General features: G+C 40.8%; 1 protein-coding gene across 1 annotated transcript in view; it reads left to right on the forward strand.

Annotated features, from left to right (window-relative positions):
- sema3c (sema domain, immunoglobulin domain (Ig), short basic domain, secreted, (semaphorin) 3C) overlaps window positions 1–21,197 on the forward strand; it is a 69,217-nt gene that overhangs the window by 15,408 nt on the left and 32,612 nt on the right. Inside the window, exon 2 of the mRNA XM_034313155.2 lies at window positions 1,110–1,222. Coding sequence (XP_034169046.2) covers window positions 1,120–1,222 — 103 coding nt within the window. The 5' untranslated portion in view covers window positions 1,110–1,119. The remainder of the gene's footprint in view (window positions 1–1,109; window positions 1,223–21,197) is intronic.

Consider the following 21,197-nt stretch of genomic DNA (forward strand, 5'->3'; position numbering starts at 1 on the left):
TAAACACACCCATTTCTTTGATCCCACAGGGACGTTACGCTTCTCTGCTTCTTCTTTATACATATTACACGAGTCTTATTTCCAGTGTCTGACTCCATGTGTGTGTGTGTGTGTGTGTGTGTGTGTGTGTGTAGATTGGACAATGGCTGATTGTGAACAGACGCTTTAAATATCACACGACTCACAGGATAATATTTATAACACCAATATTTCTGCCAGATCCTTCATCATGGAGCTCAGAGTGAGGAACAGCAGAACACATGCGCTTCATTAGAGCTTCGTCTCCTTTTAAACAGCTCTGAAGGACTTTTACAGCCATTTCCTCCTCCTGAGAGAGAAACTAGCATTTAAACGTCTGAATTTTTCAGCCAAACACACACTTTTATCTTCCTAATGGAGACGTTAGTCATTCTGTCTATCAGAATCACTCGGAGCATCACGTCTGTAATATAAACCTGAATTAAAAGGATATAAATATAATGTAAAAAAAGATGAACAAATAAAATATAAATACATTTTTACACAGATAAAAATACATAAATAAAATTTTTGACTATTTGATAAAGATCTTTATTCATAAAAAATACAAATATGCTAAAAAATAAAAGTAAAATATCAATATAATTTCAAAAACATAAATATATGTGTAAAAAAAAAATAAATATTTTTTAAAAAAGATAACTGTGCATGATTAAAAAAATATGTACGCATAAAATATAATTATGAATTTAAAATATAAAAAGTCTATCTTCTTTGATTTAAATATTAATAAATTCTAAATTAATAAATCTAAATCTAAATATGATTTTATAAGGATAAAGATAAGTATTTATAAATAAAATATAGATATAATTAAAGCATAAATATGCAAAAATAAAATATAACTGATTTTCAAAATATAAGTACATATATATATAAATTCTAGATGATTTTTATAAAATAAATATGTATAAATAAAATATAAATATGATTTTACGAACATAAATATAAGTATAAATAAAACCTAAAAATGATTTTTAAAATGTAAAGATGCATAAATCTAAATCTTCAAATACTTTCACTTTTACTAAGAAAATAAACTACATATTTTCTTGGATCTCTGATTCCAGGTCAGAGGTCATGGGAAGGTCACCGGGGTCGGAGGTTCCTCTCCTCCTCCTCTTCGTCTCCTTCGTCTCCTCTCTCTCTCCGCCGCTGCCCAGAGTCTTCCTCCCCTTTCAAGGTAAGTTTTAGTGCCAGATATTGTTCCTCCTCTATGGACAGAGAGTTCACTTCCTGTTAGAGTGAGGTCACTTCCTCTGGTGATGATGAGGACTCTGAATATGGAACGTGTTGTTGTGCAATACAACATGCAAAGTGTATTATGAGGGAAATATATAAGATGTTGTGCAGGTTCAGTCCCATGTGTTCCACGATTTTGTAACGTTTTATCTGACAGAGTCTGTACCTGTTACCCCGTTGCTATGGTAACTAATTATTCACCTGTTGCTTGTTACCCGTGACTAGTTTGTAATTAATCTTTAACACTGTGATTCTGAGCCACGTTTTAAATATTTCCTCGTTCAACATTTCCACGTACATTACGTGTTTTTGGGTTTGTTACTTTGATATTTCCATCGTAGTTACGCATTTCTGTATTTTGTAGTGCGGTATTTATGTAGACATATTTTTGTGATTTGTAGCATCATATTTATTAAAGTTATGCATTTCTATATTTCTTTACATCTCTATTTCTTAGTTCCACATTTATGTAGTTATGTGTTTCACATAGTTTACGTATTATACGTAAAACTTCATAGTAAATTTCATACTTCCATCTTTTCATAGTCTTATGCTTTTGTATAAGTTTTTCTGTAGTTCTATATTTCTTACGTCTGTTTTTAAAGCCCTTGTAAAGTGCCTTGAAATGCACAGCGTTATCTGATGCGATGGCGTAATTTCCACTGAAACAGGAAATCAGGGCAGGACATATCGACTGGCTCCTCCCCCTTTTTAAATAGCCAATAGCGGTTAGTTTACCTCACAGCGCTGCGGCAAACATCCCAAAATTGGTGAAGGAATCATGGGAAAAATGTCTGTCACAAAGCCGTGAGCTGGCACTAATACTGTACCTTCATCTTCAAACTGAACGAATTCAAGCCATTTCCTTCTTAACCAACTTACAGTTGGACGAAATAAACGAAATAAAACGCACGCTTTCGAACAGCCAAAGACACATTTATAACCCATGCTTGATGATATGATTTCTCTCGCTCAACAACACCAACTTCAGCAAAGATGATGTTTATAATGTTGGAGGCGGGGCACTTCATATTCTAGGGTGCATTTGATTGGACAGAAAATATGATGTCATCAGAATTGGTGATCCGTATTGGTGGTAGAGAGAGACGGTCAATTCTGAATGTATTTGTCTTCTAAATGTGAATTTTGTCATTGTGTTGGAGCACACTAGCTTATAGACAACCTTAAAGCTAACATATTCATACTAAAAGCCACAAAACTTCAATTTTGACTTTAATGCAGTTCCCTATTTCTGTATTTCATAGTTTTATATTTCCATAGTCACCTGGTTCAAAATTCCATATTTATGTAGTTACGTTTTTTTTTCTATTACATAATTTCATATTTCTGTAGGTCTATAGTTTTGTATTTCTCAGTATAGTTCTGTATTTTCATGTAGTTTCATATTCATACTTCTGTATTTCTGTATTCTTGTGTTTCATAGTTTCATATTTTCCTAGTTATGTATTTCTGTAATTCTGATTTTCTGTATTTCTTAGTTCTTAGTTATTATATTTCTTAGGTTCATATTTCCATATTTTAGGTTCATATTTCCATATTTTTGCTTTTCATAGTTCCGTAGTTCCTTAGACACGTTTCATAGTACTATATTTAGTATATGTAGTTATGTATTTTTGTATTTCATAGTTTTATATTAATAGTAACATTTCTGTAGTAATATATTACTATATTTTGTAGGTCTGTAGTTCCGCATTTCTTGTATTTCTTATTTCTGCATTCAAGTAGTTACATGTCTATGTATTTCATAGTTCTGTATTTTTGTATGTCCATATTTTTGTATTTCATAGTTTCATATTTCTGTAATTCTTTAATTTCTATAGTTATGTATTTCTGTATTTTGTAGGTCCATAGTTCTCTATTTCTTAGTTCCACATGAATGGAGTTTGTATTTTTGTATTTCGTATTTCCATAATTCTGTACTTCTGTATTTTGTAGGTAGTTGTGTATTATTGAGTTCCACATTCATGTGGTTACATATTTTTGTATTTCATAGTTTCCTGATGTCCATAGCTGCATGCTTTATAGATACATATTTGTGCATTTCTAGTAGATTAATCTCACCTGTCGCTTCGTACCCTTCTTCTTACCTTCTTACTACTTTATCTGTTTCAACTGTCGGAGTTTCCAGAGTAATGCATACTGTGATTCTGAGCCATAGTTCCATATTATTGTAATTCATTCATAGTTTGCTGTCAGTAGTTCCGTATTACTGTAAAATTGTACTGTATGCTTCATGTGAATGAAACTGAAAGTAAGGCTACAATCACTGACCTGCTCTTCACCTGAAGCTTGCACACATGGCTTGAGCAGACTGTTGTTATTTTGATATATATTTTTAAATGAAAGTAAGATAATAACGCTGTATAGCTGAGATTCTTCTGAATATTTCAGTTCTTCCCCGTGCATTGTAGTGTCATCTCTGTGTCTCGGTAATGATTATCTACAGCTGCCACCTCACTGCTGGGTATTTTCCCCTTATTCTGTGCTAATGTGGAACAAATGGCATGTTTTCAACCATCTCAGGCTTCTTACTGAGTCTGATCTGCTCCGATCTGGCGCTGGGGCTGCTTTCATTTTTCATCTGTTTTATGGTGTGAAACAGATGAAATGATCGCCTCCTGTTATTCTTATGAGACTTCATTATGAATTTAACAGACATTTAAGACTTATAACAGATATCTTATTGCAATTCTCCCCATTTCTACTGATGTACTAAAGAGGAACGCTGTTAAATTCAGAGTTTTAATGAGGGTATTACCACTGAATAATAAAATTTCACTGTTAACTTGTAGGAAAAGTTACAGACCCTGAACTCTCAGAATCCAAGCTGCACTTTAAACTGAACACTGGCTGAACCTGGAGTGATACAGAGTAAAATTTATCACTGCTTCCTCTGACAGGATTCCCGAGAATTGGAATTGGTTCATAAGCCAAGTAAAGTTTTCACCCTTGAGGAATTTTAATCTGGCAGACTCTGAATATAAAATAATATCATACAACAAAAAGAAGTCATTTTGGCAATAAATTGTGCAAGGCGTTTACTTGACTTTGGTGATGTGATCATAGTTACTGCAGTTCTTTCCAAGTACATGATGTACACACCTGTACAGACACGGTGAAACATGCCAGAAAAAGAAAGTGACACATACTGATTAATTATTGTGCATGTAATCGCTCTGTCACGATTTCTCCTTCTCAGTGCATGGTGATGGTTTTGTTTGCGTTGATTCCATGAGATTTAGTTTCCTATTCCTAACGCTACGTGATTGCGTTCTGGTCCTGTCTCCGCCCTGCCCTGTGATTGTGATTGGTCTCTTACCTAATGTGTGCACCTGTTCTGAGTTTATCTATTGATTAGTTTGTCTTTCTACTCCTTTGTCTTGTAGCGAAGTCATTACTTCGTACTTAATTGTATTGATTTTGACCATGCCCAAGTTTTCCATTTTGGAATTTATGGATTATAATGACGATTTTTGGATTAGCCCTAATAAATGACACGACGGGTTTATGCACTTGCGTCCTGCCTTTATTCACCTCATGTTAGCCATAATCACTGTAATAATCAAACGAGTACATTTTACATATCATACATTATGTACGTACTGTAATTAACACATACGGGAAGTATATAATGTGCATCCCATTGGCTCATGTTCTCTGTTGCGTTTAAACCCACTACAAAGACCAAATTTCTGTATGTTCTGTGCCTGCGTGAACGGAAACAACTCTCCACACCAGTAGAGGGCAGTAATCTGTATTAAAAAAAACAAACATGAATAGAAAGACACACGATTCATTACTGCCACACAACAGCGTTGGTGGTTATTTGGTTTGGTACAGCTCAACAATGAACAATAAATAACAAACAGAACACCAAACAAAGTGCAAGACAGGACAAGAAGATAAAAAAGTGCAAAAATTAGCCAATGAGTAGATGTGCAAAAGACTGCAGTAGTATTTATGAAACCAGTAGCAGCAGTAGTGGTTGGAGTTGCAGTGTAGCAGCAGTAGTGGTTGCAGTTGCGGTGTCACAGCAGTAGTGGTTGCAGTTGCGGTGTCACAGCAGTAGTGGTTGGAGTTGCGGTGTAGCAGCAGTAGTGGTTGGAGTTGCAGTGTAGCAGCAGTAGTGGTTGGAGTTGCAGTGTAGCAGCAGTAGTGGTTGGAATTGCGGTGTCACAGCAGTAGTGGTTGGAGTTGCGGTGTAGCAGCAGTAGTGGTTGGAGTTGCGGTGTAGCAGCAGTAGTGGTTGGAGTTGCAGTGTAGCAGCAGTAGTGGTTGGAGTTGCGGTGTAGCAGCGGTAGTGGTTGGAGTTGCAGTGTAGCAGCAGTAGTGGTTGGAGTTGCGGTGTCACAGCAGTAGTGGTTGGAGTTGCGGTGTAGCAGCAGTAGTGGTTGGAGTTGCGGTGTAGCAGCAGTAGTGGTTGGAGTTGCAGTGTAGCAGCAGTAGTGGTTGGAGTTGCGGTGTAGCAGCAGTGTAGCAGCAGTAGTGGTTGGAATTGCGGTGTAGCAGCAGTAGTGGTTGGAGTTGCGGTGTAGCAGCAGTGTAGCAGCAGTAGTGGTTGGAGTTGCGGTGTAGCAGCGGTAGTGGTTGGAGTTGCGGTGTAGCAGCAGTGTAGCAGCAGTAGTGGTTGGAGTTGCGGTGTAGCAGCAGTAGTGGTTGGAGTTGCGGTGTAGCAGCAGTGTAGCAGCAGTAGTGGTTGGAGTTGCGGTGTAGCAGCAGTGTAGCAGCAGTAGTGGTTGGAGTTGCGGTGTAGCAGCAGTGTAGCAGCAGTAGTGGTTGGAGTTGCGGTGTAGCAGCGGTAGTGGTTGGAGTTGCGGTGTCGCAGCAGTAGTGGTTGGAGTTGCGGTGTCGCAGCAGTGTAGCAGCAGTAGTGGTTGGAGTTGCGGTGTAGCAGCAGTAGTGGTTGGAGTTGCGGTGTAGCAGCGGTAGTGGTTGGAGTTGCGGTGTCGCAGCAGTAGTGGTTGGAGTTGCGGTGTCGCAGCAGTAGTCGTTGGAGTTGCGGTGTAGCAGCAGTAGTGGTTGGAGTTGCGGTGTCGCAGCAGTAGTCGTTGGAGTTGCGGTGTAGCAGCAGTAACTAGCACAGTAATACAGTACAGGCTTTGGGGGAAACGTTGGTGGTTATTTGGTTTGGTACAGCTCAACAATGAACAATAAATAACAAACAGAACACCAAACAAAGTGCAAGACAGGACAAGAAGATAAAAAAGTGCAAAAATTTGTCAACGAGTAGATGTGCAAAAGACTGCAGTAGTATTTATGAAACCAGTAGCAGCAGTAGTGGTTGGAGTTGCAGTGTAGCAGCAGTAGTGGTTGGAGTTGCAGTGTAGCAGCAGTAGTGGTTGGAATTGCAGTGTAGCAGCAGTGTAGCAGCAGTAGTGGTTGGAATTGCGGTGTAGCAGCAGTAGTGGTTGGAGTTGCGGTGTAGCAGCAGTGTAGCAGCAGTAGTGGTTGGAGTTGCGGTGTAGCAGCAGTGTAGCAGCAGTAGTGGTTGGAGTTGTGGTGTAGCAGCGGTAGTGGTTAGAGTTGCGGTGTAGCAGCAGTAGTGGTTGGAGTTGCGGTGTAGCAGCAGTGTAGCAGCAGTAGTGGTTGGAGTTGCGGTGTAGCAGCGGTAGTGGTTGGAGTTGCGGTGTAGCAGCAGTAGTGGTTGGAGTTGCGGTGTAGCAGCAGTGTAGCAGCAGTAGTGGTTGGAGTTGCGGTGTAGCAGCGGTAGTGGTTGGAGTTGCGGTGTCGCAGCAGTAGTGGTTGGAGTTGCGGTGTAGCAGCAGTGTAGCAGCAGTAGTGGTTGGAGTTGCGGTGTAGCAGCGGTAGTGGTTGGAGTTGCGGTGTAGCAGCAGTAGTGGTTGGAGTTGCGGTGTAGCAGCAGTGTAGCAGCAGTAGTGGTTGGAGTTGTGGTGTAGCAGCAGTGTAGCAGCAGTAGTGGTTGGAGTTGCGGTGTAGCAGCGGTAGTGGTTGGAGTTGCGGTGTCGCAGCAGTGTAGCAGCAGTAGTGGTTGGAGTTGCGGTGTAGCAGCGGTAGTGGTTGGAGTTGCGGTGTCGCAGCAGTAGTGGTTGGAGTTGCGGTGTAGCAGCAGTAGTGGTTGGAGTTGCGGTGTAGCAGCAGTAGTGGTTGGAGTTGCGGTGTAGCAGCAGTGTAGCAGCAGTAGTGGTTGGAGTTGCGGTGTAGCAGCGGTAGTGGTTGGAGTTGCGGTGTCGCAGCAGTGTAGCAGCAGTAGTGGTTGGAGTTGCGGTGTAGCAGCGGTAGTGGTTGGAGTTGCGGTGTCGCAGCAGTAGTGGTTGGAGTTGCGGTGTCGCAGCAGTGTAGCAGCAGTAGTGGTTGGAGTTGCGGTGTCGCAGCAGTAGTGGTTGGAGTTGCGGTGTCGCAGCAGTAGTGGTTGGAGTTGCGGTGTCGCAGCAGTAGTGGTTGGAGTTGCGGTGTAGCAGCGGTAGTGGTTGGAGTTGCGGTGTCGCAGCAGTAGTGGTTGGAGTTGCGGTGTCGCAGCAGTGTAGCAGCAGTAGTGGTTGGAGTTGCGGTGTCGCAGCAGTAGTGGTTGGAGTTGCGGTGTAGCAGCAGTAGTCGTTGGAGTTGTGGTGTAGCAGCAGTAACTAGCACAGTAATACAGTACAGGCTTTGGGGGAAACATTGTGGCAGTGCAGATTGAGAGAAGCAGAACCATTTCAGCAGCGTCTGAGGAGAGAAGAGCTGAGTTCTCTGATGGCGGAGGGAAAGAAGCTTTTTCTGAAGCGGCTTGTATTTGACATCAGTAGTCTGTATCTTGTGCTGGATGGGAGGAGCTGTAATATGACATGTGCTGGGTGGGAGGAGCTGTAATGTGACATGTGCTGGGTGGGAGGAGCTGTAATATGACATGTGCTGGGTGGGAGGAGCTGTAATATGACATGTGCTGGGTGGGAGGGGTCAGAGGACATTTTTAGGGCTCTTTTCTGGATATATTTTATGTACAGAGATTGCACTGATGTCTGATTATCTTGGTGTGGGAGTCCATGTTTCTGTATCAGGCAGTAAAAGAGGATGTAAGGGTCAGGATATGTATCAGCAGCTGCTTTCTACAGAGACAGTCGAGTCTCTGTTGGGCCTTCTTGATGATTGAAGTGATATTCAGGCCCCACTTTAGCGAGCTGCTGATGTGTGTGCCCAGGAATTTAAATGAGTCTGTGATGGTTATTGGCTGATTGCCAGTTCTAACAGGATCTTTGTGGTTTGGGGATTTTTGGAAATCTATGATCAGTTCCTTGGTTTTGGAGGTGTTGAGAACAAGGCCATTGCTCTCAGTCCATGTCATGGCTCGGATCACCTCCTGATAGTAGGACGACTCATCGTTGTCTGAGATTAATCCATATTTGAAGTACTTAACGCAGCTATTGTGGCGGAAGAATCCCTTTGTGAAGAGTTAGAAGTAGAGTAGAGGGGAGAAGACACAGCCCTGAGGTATACTAGCATGCGTTAGTCACTTTCACAACCTGTGTTCTGTTGCTGAGGTCAATCCTGAGGTCATATTCAAATCCTGAAGTTTAAACTATAGCTTGTCAGGGTTAGTTGTGTTAAACGCAGCACTAAAGTCTATGAAGAGTATGTGGGCATAGTTGTTAGGGGATTCCAAATGATGAATAATGTGGTAAAGTGCCAGATTGACAGCGTTATCAGCAGATCTTTTGGCTCGGTAAGCAAACTGCAGTGGATCTATAAGTGATGAACCACGAAAGAGACAGTGTCATTGATAATCAGCTAATCAGAATATCAAAATAGTACTGAATCTTTGGTGTACAAGCCAAACAAACTAGCCTCGCTACCATTTTCACACCACTGTGAATATATTTAACCACCATACCTGTCCTGACACGCCAACATTGCTGAGAAATCCAGCTTGGTACGAGCTGGTAGACCATCTTTCCCAGCTGGTAAGATATTTTCCAGCCTTGTTATTACTTGATTAAATTACATCGTTGCATTATTTTCTTAAAAACAACGTGTCTACGATGTAGCTGTAATTCAGAAACTGTTTCTACCAGTACTTACCTGCTGGGAAAGAGGGTCTACCAGTATGAACAGCTTGGCATGTGTTTCGGAAGCTGGTAATCCGTCAGACTAGCTGGAGTTTTCTAACATTTGTGGCTGCTTTTTTTTGCCCGTAGTCCTGCACTGTTAGCACAACTCAGCCCACATCTGTGCTGAATCAGGGCTGGAGTCTGGCAGGAGTTCTCTGATTCGCTGAATCAGGAGTTCTCGCTCAAGACTCACGTATGACAGACTGTCTAAATTCAGAACTGTAGCTATCTTTTTTTCGTACAGATGGTAGCTAGGCTAATTTTTTTGGTGTACTGTTTAGTTATACTGTTTATTGTACAACAATTAGTTCCAGTCCACTAATCTGATTGGGATCTGATCCTCTAATGTAATCTGATCTGGGCTGTTTCACTGTGTGTATCACTCCGCTTCTCTGTGTTCGCTACGTAAAATTCTACTTCTTAGTTCAAAACTACAGTAGAGTTAGCGACGTCATCAGCGGACATGGCAAACGATACATTTCAGCAATATCACTTCTGATTTAAAATATGAAAACTCATCAGATGAAGATAAAAACGAAGAAGAGAAGCAATTTCACTGGAAGCACCTTTAACAGGAACGTACAAATCAATGTGAGCTAGCTAGCCAGCTAGCTGACATGCTCTAAAGTGAGCATGGCTTCTTCTTCTTCTTCTTCGGGATCTATTTCTGTTAATGGAGCAAAAATAAACAGAACATTTGGACACATTGTGTCTGAAATTTCACTTACTCAACATGAATTTCTTGTTTTTTGCAGCTTGCACATTGCGTTTTAGTTACCATCGCATCGTATCGCCTTTGCATTGGGTTTAAACGCAACCTTCCACAGAAGATGTGAGCCAATGGGAGGTGACCATCAGTCAAACTTAGCTGGTGATAGTTCTTCAGGAATGGGTTTTGTAATAGTGAATAATAGTAGCGGTATGAGGTTAGAGCCAAAATATTTGTGCAGTCCATCATTAAAAAGAGTCGGTCTTTGGTTAAACTGTAATAACAGCTCAGGCGCAGCCAGACGAGTCCGATGTTTGGTTTCAACATGCTCATAATGCTGAGGGTGGTGTTTTTAAGGCCAGATCGATGTCCTGCTCTCGGCTATTAAGTTTGCAGGAATTTGCATAGAAACCACCTCATGGAAATATCTGAGCTGTTAAAGAGGATGTAGATGATATTTTTTTTAGTAATCTGAACAACAGGCATTGAGTAATTCAGCATTACTGACAATCAGCACCTCTTTCTCTTCTTATTTATCTTACTAAATGTTGATTAAGATATTTATTATTTTCCTATAAGAGAAGTGTTTATTCCTGTGACAGTAACGAAGTGCTGACACTGGAGACTCCTTCCGTAAACACTGAGTAAATAAATGTCTCCTTACAGAAATGTTTTTTAATCCATTTCTGTTACTAACCAGCAGATTTAATAACCCTTTAGCACTTTGGACACTTAGGATTTTCATTATGGGTAATAATAAATTAAATAATATATTAAAATACACAAAGAACATCATCGTCAACTACAAAATAGCACTAAATTATTACTGGATTAAATAGTAAATAGGGAAGAAATTAAAACCCTGCAGTGGTAAGGTACTGAGTGTGTGTGTGCGTGTGTGTCTTGAATTTGGATGTCTTCCTGATTCTTTATTATGTTTGGATTACAATTTGGATTTGTTTAAACTGACTTCTTTGTTATGAACTTGGACTTCATACCTGGATTAAATTCTGGCCCTTTTGTCTTCCACGTCTGTTTAGTTAATAAACATAACGTCCTGCGCTTTGGGTCCAGCTTCACGAACGTGTTCGGTGTTTTTTTTTCCCGCTCTAACACACCCAGCTCGATCTGACGATGAACCACTTCTGTTGACTCAGGTGTGAAACCGAACCCTGATGTTTAATTTCCAACTGACTCGCCGCAGTACAGGAAGTTTTCAGGTCCATGTGTGAGGAACGTTTCACTCCAGAAATTATTCTTGGACCTCGTTTACATTATTCAACCATTGAAGTGAAATCTACTTTAGTCGTCCAAACTGAGGAAGCACAAAATGAGTGTGTTGTATACCACAGCGCTGTTGAATTCTGCATTAATATAAACCTGCGCTACTGTCAGAGCTGCTGTTATAGAAAATTAACATACAAATACAAGAGTTAGGACAGTTTGGGGGATAATGTTTGAAATGTCTAAGGTTAGGATTTTAGACCTACATTTTTTTTTAAGGTTCAGTGACATAACAGCTTGAGCTTTGGATTCCTATTAGACTATTATACTGTGTGTGTGTTGGTGTGTATGTGTGTGCGTGTGGGTGTGTGTGTGTGTATGTGTGTGTGTGCGTGTGGGTGTGTGTGTGTGTATGTGTGTGTGTGTGTGTGTGTGCGCCTGCTCTCCTTCTGTTTCTGTTTTGTCTGGGTGGAACGTTTGATTCCTTTCTTATTATGTGACTTTCCAGTCATTATGGCTTTCCTCTATTTTTTATTCCGCTTTCACCTTTCTCTCTCTGTCTCTCTCTCTCTGTCTCTCTCTGTCTCTCTCTCTCTCTGTCTCTCTCCCTCTCTGTCTCTCTCTCTCTCTCTCACTCCCTCTCTGTCTCTCTCTCTGTCTCTCTCTCTCTCACTCACTCCCTCTCTCTCTCTCTCTGTCTCTCTCTCTCTCTCTCTCTCTCACTCACTCCCTCTCTCTCTCTCTCTCTCTCTCTGTCTCTCTCTCTCTCTCTCTCTCACTCACTCCCTCCCTCTCTCTCTCTCTCCCTGTTCTCTGTTCTCGATGGCGGTTTGGAAATAAAGCGCCACGTTTCTCTCGCTCGCCTGTAAACTTGGACGAGGCACTTATCCAAAAGGTCACGGTAATGACAGCTTATCAAATTAAGCGTTTAGGAGTGTGCCGGCTGTTCCTGGATCCGTTAAAGCTTTTTTTTTTTTTTTTTGGATGAGAATCTGCTCACCGATCAGCAATCCTGATTCCGTCGTGTGAAAAGGAAAGGCCATATGTGCAATCTGGAGAAGTGTTTAAAGGAAATGGAAAGATTCAGGAAAGAAGGGAGACGATGATGAACCTCAGGGCCTCAGCTATGTCTCACTTCACTGAGTGATTATTAAAACATGCAGTGTGACCAGTGTGTGTGTGTGTGTGTGTGTGTGTGTGTGTGGGTGTGTGTGGGGAGGGGTGTGGGTGTGTGTGTCTCATGACTGATTCAGAAGTGGCTTTCAGGAGTTTAGTTTTGTTTTAACCATCACTGCTTATCCCATGATGTGTTTGTGGTTGTGCTTGAAATGATTTTGTTTGTATTAGTGAAACAGAAATAGGTCACCAGTCGGTCAGCTGTCCCATGAGGGAGGGGCCACCTATCAATTAGCTCATCAGGGCGTGGCCACAGCTTAATCAGTCCATCAGTCCATGATCACAGCTTAATCAGTCCATCAGGGCGTGGCCACAGCTTAATCAGTCCATCAGGGCGTGGCCACAGCTTAATCAGTCCATCAGTCCATGATCACAGCTTAATCAGTCCATCAGGGCGTGGCTACAGCTTAATCAGTCCATCAGGGCGTGGCCACAGCTTAATCAGTCCATCAGGGCGTGGCTACAGCTTAATCAGTCCATCAGGGCGTGGCTACAGCTTAATCAGTCCATCAGGGCGTGGCTACAGCTTAATCAGTCCATCAGGGCGTGGCTACAGCTTAATCAGTCCATCAGGGCGTGGCTACAGATTAATCAATCAATTTGTATTTTACTTTTCTAATTAAAAAACCTAAAAGGGTTTTGGATGTAACAGTTTTCAGAAGTAGCTTTGTCTGCTATATGTAGCATGCTAATTTATATGCTATATAATAATCCAGATGTTAGCTCCCAGTTCATTTATACGATTGTTTCCTTTAGATTGTAGATCTTGGATTTAGTTTTAACCTTATTTTAAAGTCCCGCTGTTAATCTCATTATGTTTTCGGGTTTATGCTCGAAATCATTTTATTGCGTCAAAGAGAGATCTCATGGCTGTAGCAGACATGTGCTGTATATCTTCTAGCAGGAGGTCTGTGGTAGTTGATGCCATTTGGAATCCCCGTCTCTCTGCTATAAAACTCGTTCCGGGTCCTCCTGTGGAAAGCATTTTGGAGCTTCTGGACCTTTTCCAGCTCATAAAACTGGAGAAAGTGTGGAGCAGTGACTCTTAAGATGGGCAGGTGATTCAGGCGAGTCCCATGCTGTGGGGGGAACTTTCCTCCAGCTCGTAAAAAACAGAGAGTGATGAAGGGAAGGAGAGTGTGAGGAAAGATGACGAGGCGTCAGGTGGGTCAGCACCTGCAGGGAAAACTTACGAAAGTTACATTTTTTTTAACATAAATGAAGTTATGAATTTTCACAAATTTCCACTTCCAATGTGTTTCCCAGTGTGATGAGTGCTACGCTGATGTTTTTGTTTCGGGTTCACGTCATGCACGTTGGTTTACGCTACACTGTGCTTTTATTTCTGTTCTGTCATTGGTTGTTTACCCTACTGTGTTCACCTGTTTTGTGTTAAGCCTTTGAATAGTTTATCTGTTTCTGCCTTGTGTTTTCTATTCCTCATCACCAAGTTTTTGTGCATTTTTCTATAGATAAGTTCTGAGTTCTGTTTTCCTGTTTCCGTATAAATGTACATGATTTAATTCATGTCTAGTTTTTAACTTTGTTCATGGATCATCCCAGTTTATTGTTTCCTACCTGTTCTTTCACCTACACTATGGGCAACGATTTTGATTCCTGGACTCACCCAAATACGCACTTGCGTCCTGCCTCTAACCACACATTACAGGAATGAGTCAACCCCTATCTTATTAAATTTAATTGTGCAGTGAGTGTTTAATTACCCTGTCCCATGGGCGTGACAGCAGTAAAAGTTAATGTCATGCTTCTTATAATATCTGCTCAGCCGTTTCCAGGTTGAGAGTACGCTGTACACGTTTTTGCTTCTGCTTCTCATTGGAGCTTTTTCTTTTTTTCTTTCTTTTTTCTTGTGTTTGTATGTTTAATGTTTGTTTTTGTTTTTTGTATCTGCTTTCTGTGTTTTTGTTTTATTGTTTTTGGTCAGTTATCAAATTTGTCTGCTGGTTGTTGGTTGTGATGGAGCTCCATTCCTGAGCTAGAGCTGCAGATTTCCTCATGTGTGATCTGTGTACGCCTGGATAGATTTCGGTGTGCTGTTCTGTTACTTGCGTCGACGGTGGGGAGTTTGGATCTATCATTCTGAGCTGTCTCGTGGCTCGGCCCTCTGTTCAGCGATCTGTCCGTGCTCGCATTGTGTAGCTTTTGTGGAGATCTGCAGCTCCATGGATCCATCTGTGGATCAGAGCGGTGGTTCCTAGTGGTGCCTGGTGGTGTTCAGTGGTGCCTGGTGGTGTTCAGTCATGCCTAGTGCTGCTTGGTGGTGTCCAGTGGTCCCTGGTGGTGTTTAGTCATGCCCAGTGGTGCTTGGTGGTGTCCAGTGGTGCTTGGTGGTGTTCAGTCATGCCCAGTGGTGCTTGGTGGTGTCCAGTGGTGCCTGGTGGTGTTCAGTCATGCCCAGTGGTGCTTGGTGGTGTCCAGTGGTCCCTGGTGGTGTTCTGTCATGCCCAGTGGTGCTTGGTGGTGTTCAGTCATGCCCAGTGGTGCTTGGTGGTGTCCAGTGGTGCTTGGTGGTGTTTAGTCATGCCAAGTGGTGCTTGATGGTGTCCATTGGTGCCTGGTGGTGTTCAGTCATGCCAAGTGGTGCTTGATGGTGTCCAGTGGTCCCTGGTGGTGTTCAGTCATGCCCAGTGGTGCTTGGTGATGTCCAGTGGTGCCTGGTGGTGTTCAGTCATGCCCAGTGGTGCTTGATGGTGCTGTGGCTGTGTGGGACACACGGATCGTACCAGTGATCACAGCATTTTGTTGTCTGTCTGTTTGTTTGTTTTATTATTATGTTGTGTTCCAGTGTGTTTCTTTTCCAAACTTCTAAAGTAACCTTGAGTTGCTATAAAAATTAAACATAATATTATTATTATATTATTATTAATTTTAGCATTTACAATAAAAACAGCAGGGGACATAATACCAACCCTTGTGGTACTCAACTTATTTTAGATTTTCATTCAATTTCATTGGTCCGTCATAAACACTGATACTCTTACCAAGAGAATATTACAATCAAAATGACCTTAACCTTCCGTTTGTTTTAACGCTAACTTGTTAATTAACATCTTATAATAAAACAAAAGTGAAAAATTCATTTAACTCTTACAGCTTATGAGTGGATTTTAATATTTTAATGCTCATTTTGCTCACTGATTATAAAAGCTTATAATAAAGCACGCAAAAAGTGTATACGGATGTTTGACTTTTGCTTCTTCAGAGCTTCTCATCCAAACTGATGTCAGTGAACATTTTTAGATGTTCTGCATATTTACCAGTTGATGCTTAGCACTTTGGGCCACATTAGTGAATTTGTGTATAAGACCTCATTATAAAATATAAGAAGATAGTTAAATGTGTTTTCTGACGAGTGAAATTATTGCACATGTACATTTTTATTGACACAAACGTAAACGTAACCCGTAAAGGAAAACTGTACTGTTTAATTTGTTTAATTCTATATTTAAACGTCAAGCTGAAGGTTTTTCTGTGGTTGTTATTCTGAGAGGGAAATTCAATGAAACTAATATGAATGCTGGCACCCACACTTCACTTACTGTACACTGTAATATAGATTGTGTGTTGGTGTGTGTGTGTGTGTGTGAGTGTGTGTGTGTGTGTGTGTGTGGTGAGGTCTGGCTCTGCATTTCCAGCTAAATCATAGCGTTTACTGCTCCTGAGGTTTGGTTTGCCCCGCGTGGTAAAAGCAAAGTTCAGCCTTCAAACGCTTTAGTGGAAATTCTTGGCATGTTTTGAAGCCTCGAGAAAAAAAAAAACCAACATCTGATTTTTATCTTAATGATGGTCCAAAAGACTCCAGCCGAGCGTCTATCCAGACCCGGTCGCGGAGAAGGTAAAACATTCCTCAGATTCCTCGGTGTGGAGATCCAGTCTCTGCTAGCGCATTACATCTCATCCCACTGCGGTTAATTATATTTCTGTTGTTGATTAGAGTTTTATAAGATACGATTATAATCAGCATCAGAGGATCATCAGAGGCCTTGTTTGTCACTGGGTTTTCCATTGTAGGTTGGAGAAATTCCCTAATTCCCACCTCAAGAGTCTTCCTGCTACCTCTAATGTTAAAAAAATGGATGTGCAAGACTTTTATATATATGGAAAGTTTAAAGTATTTTTTACACTCTACACACAGAGGGCTGTATACAGAATTTGTGACTTAAGCTCAAAACTTATGTCAACATTTGTATTGGGAAAGTTCCTGGTATTCAGAGTCGGGTTACGCACATGCTTAAGTGGATTTTCTGGACTTATAAAGACACTGTTTATTCTGCACCACTATTTTATTAATCTACACAACTGCAGTTTGTAAACTTTTATACTTTTATACTTTATACTTTACTATACTTTTAAACTTTTTTAGACTGTAAAAATTTTATAGTCTACAGAAAGGTATATTCTCTTATCACATTGAGAAAAAAAAAAGAATAAAAAAACCATGGTATTATTACTTATACTTTACTACAATCGTCATCATGTTCAAGACTCAGTGATTAACATCCTCTAACTTTCTGTTGTGGAATTACGAGAGTGCCATAAATATCGACTGAAAGGCTGCTTGGCCTGTAATTAAAAACTCTGTGAATTTGCTGTTACTATAGAAACAATAACGCTGTTATAGAAAACCAGAATCAAGAATTCAGCACAAGCGCAGAGAGTTCGGCAATAAAACGTGGATGCTGGCTGTGTTCAGCTCCACTAAAGCAAAATATTCAATTGAATTTTGAGTCAAAACTCTTTCCAAAGTCTTTTCCGAGCAGTCAAATTGCTTTTCCATCCAAAGACAAAGATATATTAGATGTCTGAAAAAAACACGAAATTGTGGAAATAACAACACACAGAACATATTAGGGGAATTCTCGAGTCCTGGAGTCCTGGCGTGGCCCCGGCACATTCTGCTGTTTTTCCTTCTTCCAGCGCACCTGATTTATAATTAACAAACTTGAACTATGTTGAAATGAGTGTGTTAGCGCAGGGAAAACACTGAAATGTCCAAGACCGGGGTTGAGAAACACTTTATTTATGTTGCATTCAGTTAAAGCTCATAACTTAGAATTTCTGACCTCTGATTAGAAAAACATGCATAGTAAATAAGTGTGCAGTCTGTATTCAGACCTCAGATTTAAGGGCTATTCAGAAGTTATGGAAGAGTTACGCACATGGGGGTGGAGTTTAAAATAAAACAGAGGCGTGTCTCAGTTCAATTCTGACCTTGAACTTAACTGCATTTTTCCTGGCTCGAGCGAGGAGCAGTATTAAGTCCAGCGCCACTCTCTGACATTTTGATGTTATCCTGAAATGTATGTTTTGGCTTTAAATACAATTACAGAATGCCATTCAAGGCCAATATTAAATACATAAACAAGGTACTTGTAACGCGTGGCGTGAGTTAGAAGCAGGACGCAAGTGCGATAGATTTATTAAGGGCATTCCAGTGATCGTGGCCATAAATCCAGGCGATAATCCAGAAGATAATTCGAAACACAAAACTAGGACACAGCTCTAAAAACACAAGGCACTATGAAAACAAGACTTATAGACTCATGAGTACAACTGACAACATTTCACCAAGAAACAAAAGATACAAAAGGGTGTAAGCATGCAAACTAATGAAGAACTAACACAAAACAGGTGCACACAATCAGGTAACAAACAATTGGCGGGCCAGGAGGCGGAGACAGGACCAAAACAGAAACCAGTACGGAGAAAAAGGCGACACAAAGGGGTGGAATCTTTGACAACGCTATTAATAAATTCATCTGAATCCCAGGAATTTGACTCAAGCACATGCGAACATGAATCTGAATATGAGGAAATTTCCTTGCATAAATATTGACATATGTTTTTTTTTTTTTTTTTTTTTACTGAAGTTGCATAAAGTCGAGAAGGTATCCACATTATGTGATATCAACATGGATGCTCACACTGCAACACTAAACAAATGATCACTTCTCTAGCTTTAAATGAGATTATAGTAGTATTTGCTTTAGATCAGGAAACATACACACACGTTAATGGGTTAAATCTACAACACTGACCATACAGTCCACTGTTTTTAGAATCTAAACCCATCACTAAGCTCACTAACATTAGCTGGCTAGCTTGCTACCAACAAAAGACAAGCTTTCCATGATCCTGAAATGCTCTAAAGCACAATCAGCCTCCCTCACACACACTCCCACACTCCTGCCTCCTGCCTCTGAGGGTCAGATGGAAACGATGCGCCCTTCTCAGTGCCCTATTGATTTATTACAGCTCACCAGAAAGCTGCTTCGCTAGTCATTTTGACCTGAACAGAACTCAGGAGTACAGCGGGGACTCATGCAGGTCTGCGGTTTCAAGACTATTTGACGTCTGATCTCCGTGAAGCATTTTGTGGTCTGAGGAAACGCAGATGAAGTGTTTTTCCATGTGGAAGATGCCAAAGGTCTTAGCAAAAGCCTTTCTGGAGCTCCTGCTTTAATGACGAGAGGAAACACTGACACTGTAAACTATAATAAGTTGATTTAACTTTAGGAAAAAAAGCAGGAAATGTTTAGAAAGAGACATAAGGAAAGAATGTTCAATTATTTTAAGCTTTGTAATGGCAAGTCAGAGCAGGTATTTCAGACCAAGCTATTTTTAAATATCCGCAACAGCATAGAAAATTACAGCTAAATACCACAAGGGATCCCCTGTCCTTGTTTCTTCTGTTGGTTTTGTCATCATGAGTGTGTCAGGGATTTTTTATTTATTTATTTTTTGCACAGTGGTAGAGGTTCCTATTTGCAAAATTTTTGAGATTCCTTAATCTAAGCGATAAATTGTTAGATTTATATTTATTGTCACATTACAGTTTATATGCAGTGGTTATAAATAGTATAAAATTATCAAAGTCGAGTGATATTCTTCATTTCCAGATCTTCACTTACCCTTTGAGGAAAAAATTTCAAAATCAACCCCTCAGAGGCGTGAACTACACTCACGTGATTTTAATAATCTGAATGCAGAGCTCAGAAAATCCACTTAAGCATGTGTGTAACCCAACACTGAATACCAGGAACTTTCCTCACATTAATTCTGATGTAACTTTTGGGCTTATGTTGCTGAATCTGAATACAGCTCTGTTTTATTTTTGGTATTTTGATCCTCTAACTTTATTCACTGCCCTGTCATGTACCTCTTTTTGCTTGTGTTTTGACCTCTGTCATGGATTACCCTCTATAAAGACGCCAAACCGCCATGTCCTGCCTTTACCTCCCACTCTGTAAGGTACAGTGTGTCCACACTGTGATATATTTGATTTAACACACAGACCACATTGAAGGCCTGGACCAAATGTGTGTGTGTTCCGTCACCTCGTGGTCACTTCTGGCAGGATTGTAAAGCAAACTTTGAATTAGAATTTGTGGTTTTGGCATAGAAAGACGGGATCTGAGCATTTCGGCTGTAATTACACAGAGTTCGTGTTCACATCTGTATTTTAATATATATGGAATATAAATCCTCTGAGTCTGTAATTCGCTTCAGGACTGACTCAGAGCTGGCACTGTGCTAGCGGATGACCTTAAGCTAACCCCATGTTCACGCTAGCAATTGACAAGTCACTCGTGTCATTGTAGTTTGTCTCTTGTTGGCGTGAGATAATCTCTGTTTAAATGTCACTTTGTAGCTGAACCATGGCTCTGTGTTGAATGTACGTAGGAAATGAACAACCACTTGAAACTTTGTTGCTTGCTAGAAAAAAACTTTCAAAAATGCTGTTTTAGGAGCGAGCTGAATGTCTGAGAGATGTTGGGAATGTGCTTAATGTGAAGGTGACAGACATTTTGACGACTCTCTTACTCCATCCTGGTGGTCCAGCGTCGTCTCCTTTTACCAACAACGTATCACCTGTCAATCATCTTTCACTCGGTCATACACTTGTTCCATCTCTCGCTCTTTCATTCACTCTTTTCCTCTCACCCATACAGGTCTGTGAAAAAGTATTTGCCCCCTCCTGATTTCCTCTATTTTTGTCACACTAAATGGTTTCTGATCCTCATTCAATAAATAATATAAGACAAGGAGAACATGAGGAAGGACAAAACACAGTTTTCCATTTATTGAAGGAAAAAGGTTAGATGTTATGCAACATCTATATCACCCATATGAAAAAAGTAATTTCCCCCTTAACTTGATGACTGGTTATGCCACCTTTATCAGCAACAACTTCCCAACAGAATGCTTCTGATACCTGGAGGAAAATCTCTCAAGCTCAACTCTCCTCTGCAGAATTGCTTTAATTCAGCCACATTGGAGGGCTTTTCAGGATGAACTCCCTGGTTAAGGTCCTGCCTCAGCATCTCAATGGGGTTCAGGTCAGGACTTTGACTAGGCCACTCCAAAAGCTTCCTTGTGTTTCTTTTCAGCCATTCAGAGGTGGACTTGCTCTTGAGCATCAGATTATGGACTGATGCCCAGACATCCTTCTTCAGCATTTTCAGGTAGAGCAACGAATTCATGCTTTCGTCAATTGTGGCAAGTCGTCCAGGCCCTGAAGCAGCAAAGCGTCCTCGCATCATCACACTACCACCACCATGCCTGACTGTTGCTATGATGTTCTTATCGGGAAACGCTGTGTTAGCTTTCCTCATGCTAGATGTAACGGGACCCATAGTTCCACTTTTAAGTCATCAGTCCATAGAACTTTATTCTGTACTGTTTTTGCCCAGTTTCTTTCTAATGGTGGAATCGAGAACGCT

The sequence above is a fragment of the Pangasianodon hypophthalmus genome, chromosome 18 (genome assembly GCF_027358585.1).
Source record: "Pangasianodon hypophthalmus isolate fPanHyp1 chromosome 18, fPanHyp1.pri, whole genome shotgun sequence".
Lineage (NCBI taxonomy): Eukaryota > Metazoa > Chordata > Actinopteri > Siluriformes > Pangasiidae > Pangasianodon > Pangasianodon hypophthalmus.